The sequence below is a fragment of the Labeo rohita genome, chromosome 5 (genome assembly GCF_022985175.1).
Source record: "Labeo rohita strain BAU-BD-2019 chromosome 5, IGBB_LRoh.1.0, whole genome shotgun sequence".
NCBI lineage: Eukaryota > Metazoa > Chordata > Actinopteri > Cypriniformes > Cyprinidae > Labeo > Labeo rohita.
Window position 1 is genome coordinate 41,715,349 of NC_066873.1, and position 12,495 is coordinate 41,727,843.

The 12,495-nt window shown below is 34.4% G+C and overlaps 1 protein-coding gene across 1 annotated transcript; it reads left to right on the forward strand.

Moving 5' to 3' along the window:
• The first annotated feature begins 576 nt into the window (after nucleotides 1-576).
• On the forward strand, nucleotides 577-11,544 carry paip1 (poly(A) binding protein interacting protein 1). Its single transcript, XM_051110743.1, has 11 exons — nucleotides 577-950; nucleotides 4,899-5,020; nucleotides 5,097-5,294; nucleotides 5,988-6,100; nucleotides 6,294-6,405; nucleotides 7,559-7,684; nucleotides 7,946-8,052; nucleotides 8,430-8,547; nucleotides 8,652-8,706; nucleotides 9,183-9,261; nucleotides 10,642-11,544. Exons 1-11 carry the CDS (start codon nucleotides 815-817, stop codon nucleotides 10,730-10,732), a joined length of 1,257 nt encoding a protein of 418 aa, XP_050966700.1. The 5' UTR covers nucleotides 577-814; the 3' UTR covers nucleotides 10,733-11,544.
• The last annotated feature ends 951 nt before the right edge of the window (nucleotides 11,545-12,495 follow it).

Here is a 12,495-nt window from a genome sequence, read left to right on the forward strand (position 1 = left end):
ATAAATCATAATTTTGAAAAAATGACCCTTATGACTGGTTTTGTGATCCAGGCTCACATTTAGTCTAGGTCAGGGGTTCCCAGCTCTAACCTACTAGTTTGGTTCCTTGACTAATCAAACACACCTGAGTAAGCTAATCAAGGTCTTAAGGACTGCTAGAAAGTTACAGGCAGGTGAGTTTGATCAAGGTTGGAGCTAAACTCTGCAGGAAAGTAGATTTTGAGGGCCAGTTTTGTTTATGTAAAATTTTATAAACATGTTCAATTTTGATGTTGATTTATAAAATAAATATTACATTTTAAATTTTATTTATGTTTTATCAAGTTCCCAACATGCTGTAATGATGAGCCTCATATAAAATCAAAAATTAAGCCAGTGTTTTTTTCATTGACTATTTAAAAAACATATATTTTAACCTACTTTGTACCCTATTTATGTAAAATACGTGATAACTGTATTATCTATAGTTTCCATGCCATTTTTTGTCACAGTAAAGCTTAAAATAGCCTCCATCTGTTTGAGAAGCCATGATTTACTGTAACGTTTCTTTACTAGGATGACAATTATTTCCAATAGATGGCAGTGCTCCTCTGATCAGCTGGTATTTCTGGAGAATGACTGAGGAAGTGATTAGCGCTTTACAGAGGAACAGATGCCAGAAACAGAAATAGTAAACATGAAAGTGAGAAGCAGACTGTAGAGTGAAGCTGCCTGTGTAGTGTTCAACGGCCCACTGAGATCTGATCCGTGTGTTTATTCGCGTCTGACGACGGACGGTTGTGATCGGCCGGGGGAGATCAGCGAGAAGAACATCATGTACAACAACAACAGCAGCACACCATCATCCTCCTCCTCATCCGAGGCTGGAGACATCAAAAGTTCACTGTTCAGCCCGGGTGAGCCGCTCAGACAGCCGCGGACGTCTCCTCCGGTGTCGGACGGCGGCGCAGGTGAAGTAAAGTTCAGCGCTAGCTGACATGCTAGTCCGCTAATAACTGTTTCTGTGAAGTAGCTAATGTGTCGGAGGCTTTGAGGGGGATATATAAGTACATTTTTTTTCTTTCTTTTTGTGCCTAGTCCTCCATTTGAGGCAGCCTGGGTTATACAAAGCAGACCATTTGGGTTAATTAGCCTGTGGTGGAGTGACTTCAGTCGATGACAGTTAATGCTAGTCGACGTTTAGATGTATATGCATATATACATCTATGTTTATGTGTTTTTGAATATGTTTGTATGTATGCATATATGCATATAATAAAGAGATGTTTGTTATTGTTTGTTTAAGGTTAAGCTGATTTTTAAACAATGGCAGTAGAAATACCTGAAAACGTATATGGATGGTCCATGTTTATGAAGTTACTAATGTGTTGACAATGTAAAACTTATTTTTAACATTTCGGTAAAGTTTACTCTAGATATATAGGCAGTAATAGAAAAACAGACAGCCAGTATGATGGATGGATGGATGATAGATGCAAAGATTGATAGATGCATGGATAGATAGATGGATAAATGCATGCATGGGTGGATTACTGGATAGATTTTTTTGTTAGATAGATAGATTGATGCATGGGTAGATAGATGATAAATGGATGGATGGATTATTGGATGGATTTTTTGTAGATAGATAAATGGATAGATAGATTGATGCATGGGTAGACAAGACAGATGATGGATGGATTTTTTTGTCGATAGATTGATGCATGGGTAGATGGATGATGGATGGATGAATTATTGCAGTGGTTCTCAACAGGGGGGGCGCGCCCCACTGGGGGGGCGCGGAGGGATCGGAAGGGGGGCGCAAATCATGGATCGCGGAACCGGGGGGCCGCCCGGGCCTGGGCGCGGGTAACTTTTGACGTCTGGTGCAAATTTTGACATACAAAAATACATAGCCTATAGACTCATATGGATTATTCATTGAAAGGTCGCGATCTCGATTCAAACACACGCGATCTTACTGCTATATGATGATGATTTCGCCATGCCTATAAAACCTTTGAAATCGCAGTCACATCGGAATATTTAAACCTGCTTTCGCGCAACCGCTGATTCAGAGAGAGCTCTGCTCATGTAAGTTAACCTTTGTTTGAACAAGCTTTACGACCAGGATACACGGTATAGGTTACATTTCTGTGTTGCAAACATTGAATAATAATTAAAGTATTAGGATAAATGTTCATTAAAGCCCTGCACGGGCCTCATGTATATTTCCTAGACCGGCCCTTGTCCGACAGCTTCTCAGAATTATCGGCACGAGCCCGTCTTTTTCCTCTTTTATACTACTGTTTCATCTATCGAAAGTTCAGTTTTGTATGTAATGGTAAAGTGATTTTATTTCGTTTCATTATTTTGTTACGTTAATTTAGAAAAACGTTTGGAGCATTTTTGTTCATTAATATAGACTAAAGTTTTTGTTTTTTTTAATGTAAGGACTGTTTGATCAATTTTGCCTTCTCAAATCATCATGACTTGTTTAAAATAAAATCTATAGATATAGGCCCAAAAGAGTTCAAGTATAAAACAATGTTAGTTGCAACGTTAAACTTAGAGAAATGTGCGCTATTAGAGGCATACCCAAATTTGTGCGGAGAGTGGAAGCTAAAGGCGCACTGTAGGACACTGAGGCGCCAGCGCGATGACTTGCATTGTTTTTTCAGTGGAAACAATTTAAAATATTCCGTCATTTTTGCTCAATCTTTCGCAACTGTTAAGGGTCAACTTTTATTTGTGTGCAATCAAAGCATCAACAAAACGTTGCAAAAGGTGCTTTTATTAAATAAAGAAAACAAACATGATGCGTTTTCTGTTGCCTCAACAGGAGCGTTTCACAAAATGAACCGAAACTCAGCAAATGCATACCTCACAGACATGATACATATATCTATAGAACGCTTGAAATGATTAATTAACGAAATAAAACAAATACTCTGTCACAAAAACTCTTTCTATATGTAATCTGTAAAGATGCATTTCTCTAAAGGCGCGTCCGAGTCAGGATCGGCAACTTTATCCTTGCAACACTGAAAACACTGGTTTATTAATAAATAATTAAAATATCCCCTTATTTTCCCCGAAACATTCATTGTAATTACGTTTGCTGGTGCTTTGTGGCATTTTCAGCCTATTGCGTGCGCTTGAACGCGGATCTTCGAGCTGCGCTGATTTGCTGCTGCTGGCGGAGACACTAAACGCTTTCCGAGTCGGTCTCGAAAGTGAAAGCGAAGTCTCGTGTTGTTTCCACCAGCGCGGAAATTTGTTTTCATCACCATAATTGGTGTATGTATAAAATATCAAAATAAGGAGAAGCCTAAAACAGACCCGAGGCCCGGCCTGAGTCTGAACTATAACTTGAAAATTGTCCCGAAGCCCGGACTTATTTATAACATTTTAAATGGACTAATTTATAAAATTAAATAAAACATTTTAACTAACTATACTCTTAATATTGTTTTAAGATTAAAATGCAGACTAGCATGTAAAATGTACAATCTTACAGACTTTATAGACCCCCCACACCTTCCAAATTCGTATAACATCCGCCCTAAATAGTACTGAATATTATATAGGGCGGACAGTATGCGAATACTTGAAGAATGCAAAGAACGAATGAAATGCAACATGCTTTACACGTAAAATAATACTTTTTATATAGTTTTATAAAACTCATAATAGTTATTTTAAAAATCATAAGTTATGAAAAGTATAACAAAGTACAAAAATCCAAAAAAAAAAGTAAAAAAAAATCTATCTATCTATCTATCTATCTATCTATCTATCTATCTATCTATCTATCTATCTATCTATCTATCTGTTGGAGGGGGTGGGGGGGCGTGCGACATGATAGGGGAGGTTTGGGGGGGGCTTTAGTTCCAAAAGGTTGAGAACCTCTGAATTATTGGATGGATTTTTGGGCAATAGGTAGATAGATGCATGGGTAGATAGATGATAAATTGATGGATGGATTATTGGATGGATTTTTTTGTTGATAGGTGGATAGATAAATTGATAGATAGATAGATTGATGCATGGGTAGACATGATGGATAGATTATTGGATGGATTTTTTGTAGATAGATAGATAGATAAATGGATAGATAGATTGATGCATGGGTAGACAGATGATGGATGGATTATTGGATGGATTTTTTGTAGATAGATAGATAGATAGATTGATGCATGGGTAGACAGATGATGGATGGATTATTGGATGGGTTTTTTGTAGATAGATGGATAGATAAATGGATAGATAGATAGATTGATGCATGGGTAGACATGATGGATGGATTATTGGATGGATTTTTTGTAGATAGATAGATAGATAGATAAATGGATAGATAGATTGATGCATGGGTAGACAGATGATGGATGGATTATTGGATGGATTTTTTGTAGATAGATTGATGCATGGGTAGACAGATGATGGATGGATTATTGGATGGATTTTTTGTAGATAGATAGATGGATAAATGGATAGATAGATTGATGCATGGGTAGATAGATGATGGATGGATGGATTATTGGATGGATTTTTTGTAGATAGATAGATGGATAAATGGATAGATAGATTGATGCATGGGTAGACAGATGATGGATGGATGAATTATTGGATGGATTTTTGGGCGATAGGTAGATAGATGCATGGGTAGATAGATGATAAATGGATGGATGGATTATTGGATGGATGTTTTGTCAATAGGTGGATGGATGCATGAATAGATGGATGTAAAGATGGTTGATGGATGGCTGAAAAATGGATAAATATAGTTAATTGATAATGAATAGATGGGTAGATAGATGGGTAGAGATATGCATGGATGGATGAATGGATGGATAGAAAAGTAATTTATTCTTTTGATTTCCAAGCTGAATTTTTAGCATTATTTCTCTGTCAACCAGAGAGCAGATCCCCTATTCCTCCAGGACACAATAGCAGCAGTGGTGCAGATGCACTTGTGAAAAACTCCACACTGTCTGCTGCCGCACCCGAATTTGTCCCGGGCTGTTATCCATCGTTCCAGGTGAGTCTGCGTGGCTCTTTTTTTTAAACACTGTGTGAATTTATTGTGGTATTAGTTTAACATTCTTTCTTTTTAGGATGATGTGTATTCAGATGAATCTGAAGGATACTACGCTGAGCCCTCATTGGCTGACTTCGTTCAGGATTTCGTAATCCATCTGAACTCGTCTCCGGGATCCTTTGAGTCAGAAATTGATTACATCACAGATATGCTGAACAGCTGGGTCACTACAGAGGAGATTCTCCAGGAGCTGGTAGAGCTCATCTACGTACAGGTGTGCTTCTGATGACTTTCTGATGATGAATTTGTTTAGGAACTTGTCAAAATGCATGAGAACGTCCTATTTAAAGCAGTAGTTCACCAGTTATTATTTACTCACCCTCACGTTGTTCCAAAACCTGTATGATGTTGTTGACGTTTTATTTTTATTTTTTTCAAATAATAATAACTTCAGATAATGACAGAATTTTCATTTTTGAGTGAACTGTCTCTTTAAATCCTACCGTTTAAAACGAGGTTTTTGATTTGGGTATAATACAAAATTATATTTCTAAATTAATTTTCAAATATATAAAATAAATAAATTATTAAAAAATATTTTAAAAATCTATTTATTAATATCTGTCTAATAAACGATACAATGTACGATCTACATTATATATCCATATATTTATTTTATACAAGTAATATTACCTGTACGTGTTAATATAAGTTTTGCGTGCTCAATGTCTGTAATGCCTTGGGTATTATTATATTAAAAAGTAAATTTTATAATTGGTGAATTAATGGTTAATTTTCAAATCATGCGTTAGTGCTGTAGTGATTTTCGAACCAAACAGCAGAACAGAAATTTGCAAAATACTACTGTGGTACCATTTTTAATCTGTGTACTGATCAAAATATAATGCATTTAGCAGTTATTATTAAGATGATGTAACAAAATCCATCCCACATTTGTTTTTCACAGTCCACGTCTATCCCTAACTTTGCCTACACGGGAGCCCGGCTCTGTAACCATCTGTCTCATTATATCCGTCTCAGTCCAGCCAGCGGTAACTTCAGACAGCTGCTGCTGAAGAGGTAAATTTAGTAAATTTAGGTTTAGCATTATGATTCCCAAGAACCCATTTCTGGGTGTTTCATGATTAACAGCTTGACATTGGCTCTCAAAGTCAGCAGTTTCTTTCCTTTTCATTCTTAGCCTTAACTTTCAGTTTCATTTACTCTCATTTTTGTTAGTTTCATTTAAACTCCATTCTGTTTGTTTATGTAGGTGTCGAACCGAGTATGAGCAGAGGGAGCAGGCTGTGAGAGGAGATCCAGACACCCAGAAAAGGTTTCACTCATATGTGCTGTTTCTGGGGGAGCTTTACCTTAACCTGGAGGTCAGTTCACAACCAGTGCTTTTCACTTGTTACTAGGGCTGTCAAACCCTTGTATTAATCGCATACAAAATAAAAGTTTGCGTTTCTGTGTGTAATTATTTTATATATATATATAAATATATATATATATATATATATATAAGTATATGTATTTATTTATTATATTGTATTTATATTATATATACATTTCTCTTAAATATATACATCAATTTGTTTGTATTTATATATACATAATAATTACATTTATTAGATACACTTTTATTTTGTATGCAATTAAAAATATGATTACACAGCTCTCTGGAATACGGTCTCTTAACCAGTATAAATCAGTATTTATATCCATCTAATCCTGTATTTATTTATTTTGTAAAGCTGTCTGATGAACTAAGTAATGTACAGTGTTATTTTAGTATTATTTACATATGAAGAGTTTATTTGCAAAAACAGATAACTCGGATAAACAACATTTTTTTTTTAATTTTCAAAAATCATGTTTTTATGATGTTATCATGTTTTTGTTTTATTGTGTTAGTTGCTGTTTTTTTTTTTTTATTTTAACTGCAGTTTGATTGAGATTAATTGAAATGCACAATGAAAAAACATTATTTGATTGTTGTTAAAAACTGAGATATCTGTTTTTTGCAAATGAAATCTTCATATTATGGTTTTGATATTTTGATATTATCAGATTTCGTTTTAATTTTAGTTCATTTTTTAGTTTGTAGTTTTGTGCTTTTTTCTGTCATTTGTAAATATTACTTTTTAGATTTAATTTATTGTAAGTTTTAATTCATTTCCAATTAGTACATTTAGTGCTTCAAACAAAGACAACATTTATATTTATGTAGTTAGTTATTTTTATTTCAGATTTGTTAAATTAACAACAAAAAAAAAAAATTTTTTTTTTTTGAGTGAATTTATAATAACACATATTGTCAGATAATTATCATTACAAAATAAACCCAACAGTGGAGCTTGACCTGCTACGTCTAAGCAAGTTAAGTAATTTGTTCAGATGTATTATATCTATTTCTTTGTATAATGTAGTATATAAATCCTAACATATGTATTTGCTTGAATTCAGAGCTGTATATTTATTCTGTTTCCAAACATATGAACTACTACAATTATTCAATTCTTTAATGTCTTTTAGATAAAAAGTGGAAAGGACACACCTGGACGAGCTAATATTTTACTGGGAGCCCTAAAGGATCTTTTGAACGCATTATTCTCTCACCCAGAAGACCCCAACCTAATGTGTGCTGTCAAATTACTCAAGGTTTGAAGTATTCCTCTTCTTATACAGTGCAAATACACTAAATGGTACTGTTTTAGAGCAAATGTCAGAGCAAGTCTGTAGGAGTTATCAAGTGACATCAAAACACAACTTAAGATCATTAGTGACTTTAATACTGACATAAACAAAGATTTTGGAATTGCCAGGCAACTCAAAGCACTGAAGTAATTAATCTGCAGATAATAGTGCAGTTTTAAGCTGCTGGTGTTGACTAGCATTGTTTTACTGTACTGATTTGACAAGTTGAGCGGTTCCATTCTGGAAGACACATGGAAGGAGAAAGGCCATTCAGACATGGATGAGATAATCAAGAAGATTGAAGAAATTTTGCTGGATGCCAAATGTAGCCGGTGAGTGAGTAAGGTAACGGTTCACTAACGGTTGATTGTTTCTGGAAACATTTAGGAATGCAGTATATCAAGGTAATTCTAGAAAACTAAAACTATACAGCAAATGCAAAACTTAATTAATATGAAAACAAAATATAAAAATATAATTTAAAAATATTAATATAACTATAATGATACTGAAATACACTGGTACTGTTGCATGAAGTTGAGTTGCTTCACTAACATTTGTTGTTGCTCATGATGCTGGAAATCACCTGCTTTGTTGCTGAATATCAGTGTCGGTGTGAACCGCTCTTAGATTGTTGAGAGCTGTACAATTGCATTGTTGCTGCTTACAGTATCTGTGTGTTTATTGATGTTTATGTGTACATTTGTAGAGATGTTAGGCAGATGCTGTTGAAACTGGTGGAGCTGCGGTCCAGTAACTGGGGTCGAGTTCATACCGCTGCTGTAGCCAGTGATGCTACACCTGACAATGACCCCAACTACTTTATGGTGTGTAATGCCGTTTAATGTGTTTTGCAGTAAAATATGTAATCTGTGACAGTATTAATGCTGTGTAGCCTCTCTTAATGGTCTGTCATGGTTTTGCACCTTAGAATGAACCAACATTCTACACAGCGGATGGGACACCTTTCACAGCAGCGGATCCTGGTTAGTATCGGCAGTGTTTTTAGTCTGCTGTGACCCATCTACCGACTTGAGTTTTATCAAGCGGGTGACTATCACAAATATCACAAACCATGTTTGGGTTCTAAATTAAAAGAAAGTCAGAAACTAAAAATTTCCTGATAATTAACTCTGTCATTCGAGATGTTCATAAAATTAAGGTTTTTGAGGGAAAACATTCCAGGACTTCAATGGGGACCAACGGGTTGAAGGTCCAATGTGCAGTTTCAGTGCAGCATCAGATGGCTCTGCACAAACCCAGTTGAGGAATAAGGGTATTATCTAGTGAAACAATCAGTCATTTTCTTAAAAAAAAAAAAAAATTCAGCTGCAAATTCAACTTGTTGGGCACCATTGAAGTGTACTATATATTTTTTTTTATAGTAATAATGTAGTACAGTATTTACATCTATCTACTATTCTGATTATCGGTCCTTTGTTTCCCTCTCCCCCCACCACAGAATACTCGGACAAATATCAGGAGATTCTAGACAGAGAAGACTACTTTCCTGATGCATATGAAGAGAATGGAAATGATTCGTAAGTATTCTTAAGAATATCTAAAGTCTTGTTTGCTTGCTGCACAGATATAAAATACAGTTTTTAATTCATATTTGAATTTAAAGTTTTAATAATTCATTATTTTAACAATTAATCTCTGCACACCTGATGGCAATCAGTATGTGCGTAAGAATCAAAGACGAAAAAGGTCAAAACTGAACAGCAAAAATAAATCCTGCACACTACCAAAATATGCAAAAAGTATCAAAAACGTTTATTTACGACGTTTCGGTCGCATGGCCTTCATTGGGTATTTTCAAACATATTGCATACTCAACCACATTTAAAAAAGACATTGTGACCAATCACTGCAGAGGAACACTGATTAATAACAACGCTCAGTGGGTATTCATTGAGCGTTTTTGCATATTTTGGTAGTGCGCGGGATTTGTTTTTGCTGTTATTTTTTTGTCGTTTTTATTAGTTTTGGTTTTTAAATTATAGCTATATAGTTTTCTTTCATCTTCAGTTTTAGTATGTCAACTAAATGAAAAATGTTTTGTTTGTTAATTTATATTTGATTTTATTTCAGTTCAAGGTTATTTTATTTCAAGTAACAAAATGTATATTTATGGTTGTAGTTTTAGTTAACTCTAATACCCCTGGTGTGACCATCCTCTCTGCTCAAACTCCAGTAATTGTCCTAATCACAATGATGCTGGGGAGAGTCAAAGAGCTCATTTTAGTGAAGTCAGCAGTCCAGGGAGAGAGGGGGGCTTAGCAAGACCTGCCGGTCTTATTCAGCATAGTCTTCAGCCCATTGGATGGGCTGTGAGCAGTTAACAAAGACCAGCCAACAGGGGGAGACTGCAATTCATGTGAAGGGTTTTAAAAGAACTTTCTGTATTCAGTACAGTATGCATTATGAGAGAAAATGGAGTACATGGATGTAATCAGCAATTCATAGTTTCATAGTACACTAATCCACTGTTATATTGATGATTTAGACAAAATCGCAGATTAAAGGAAAAGTTAATGTAAATATTTAAGCTTTTGCTTATTTTTTTTGTCATATGTTTGAATAAAAGTACCTTCTGTGTTCAATATAAATGACAGAAAATACCTATTTTTTCATGCAATTATAAGTATATATCTCACAATTTAATTTTTTTATTTTAAAAATTAAATATAAAAATTAAGTTTATATTTAGAATTTTGAGTTGATCTTTCACAATTTTGTCTTCAAATTCCAAATATACTCGGAATTGCAAAGTAAAAAGACAGAATTGAGATGTAAATTAAGATCAGTGAGAATGAAGTCAGAATTGTAAGATAAAAAGTCGCAATTACCTTTTTGTAGTTTGTCTTTTTTTATAATAAGCTTCCATATGCTTATGAAGGAATACTTCTATGTTGCAGCTTCTGCACAGATGAAGATGAAATGGATCCAGAGATCGAGGAGGCGTTTGAGAGGTTTTGCATGGAGTCGGATGCAAGAAGAAAGAAATGAGAGACTGCAAGATGCTCCTATTGACTCCACACCCGACCAGCTGGAATGTTTCAGAGCGGGCGGAACCAAGAATGTTTTCGGTTGATTTTTCATTTAATTTCTCAGCAAGCACTTCTTGGCTAAAATGTCTCTTGATTTATTGGCTGGGATTACTGTTTAGTTGTAACACAGCATAATTGACAAGTCCGTCAGGCCATCAAGTTGCCATCGGTTTGGCATTTGGGTTGTGAGGTTTATTTTATGCGTGTTCTGATTTGTCAAACATCCCAAAAAAAGTTTGCAGTGAGATTTTTAATATGAGCCGAAGAGTAGCATCATCAAGTGTACGTGTGGTTTGTTTGCAAACTAACTGCTCAATATCCAACTAAATGTAGGAGAAACTGGATTTCGCGTTTTACTCCTCAAAGGCTTTGCCATGTAGAGTTAAAAAGCAGAGGACTAAAGACAAAAAAACGTTTTAAGACAATAAAATTCTACTGTTCTTCCTTTATCAGATTCTCCTTGAACCTTTTTAGAGTTTTATTTTCAGTTTATGCACATGTTTGAAGAACAAAGGAACCCCGACCTTACAGTGTGTTAGGTTTTTCGAATGCAGGAATAAAGTTTCCACATATGTTAAGTGTGTCAAATCGGAGGAGAGCTCAGAACAGGTTTGGGAGTTTACACAGATTCATCCGCCACTGTGATTTACAGAACTTTACTCACCACCAACATCTCATGGATCCCATATAAAGGAATGTTTATTTTACTATAGTTGTAAATATTATTTACTGCATTGTTTGCCTGCAATAAATCTTTATAAAAACACTGTCTCTGAGCATTTCATAGACATTCATGTGACCTCAAATGTTTGTTAGTTAGTCCTGATTTTCCCTCTTCCCCCATTTAATTAACTGTTAGATGAGATGCTGTCCAACTGGTTCTATAATCTTTTAACCCTTTTAACCATGGCGTTGTCTGTCGACCAGTGATCTAGGGTCTATTTTAGGTCAGTGGAATATAATTATATGGCTTTTGTAAGGGATTTAGGAAAAAAAAAAAAACCCACACACATATATATATATATATGTGTATGTATATATATATGTATATAAATGTATATATATGTATATATATATATATATATATGTACATATATATATGTATATATATGTGTGTGTGTGTATATATATATGTGTATACATATATATATATATATATATATATATATATATATATATATATATGTATATGTGTGTGTGTGTGTATATATATATATATAGTGATGCCGTAACATATAGACAGTTCAACAAGATTAATAAAGGAACAGTACAAAAATAAAAAAAAAATAAAACCATTCTAAAAAATAATGTCAGAACGCAAAAGTATTAACGATGTTAATACAGGCTTCGTGTTATTTGTAAATGTGTATATCTGTTTGTGCTAATACTGGCGTCATTTAATTTTATTATATATTAAATAACAGAATTATATTATATTAATAATAGAATATAATTATATAATTACTATATATATATATAGTCTTTAAAAATCAAGTTTTGATTCGTGTTTATATTACCTCAGGTTGCCAGAGCTGAATCTTTGTAGAAAGGGGGCGATGAGAGAACGCACAGATTCATGAATACTGTAGAAGAAGTGATTCATCCAATCAGCGTCAATCTCATCAACCGCGAAATTTTGCACCATGACAACTAGTGATGGGAAGTCCGAGTCATTTCTACTAATCGGTTCTTTTGAACAGTCCTTTCAAAGATATGAATTAT

Excerpts from the sequence above, each read along its gene's own strand:
- paip1 (XM_051110743.1), top strand. The coding sequence starts at position 815 with ATGTACAACAACAACAGCAGCACACCATCATCCTCCTCCTCATCCGAG. Across the intron at positions 5,295-5,987 it reads TAGAGCTCATCTACGTACAG|TCCACGTCTATCCCTAACTT; the intron begins GTGTGCTTCTGA and ends TGTTTTTCACAG. Across the intron at positions 8,548-8,651 it reads ATGACCCCAACTACTTTATG|AATGAACCAACATTCTACAC; the intron begins GTGTGTAATGCC and ends TTTGCACCTTAG.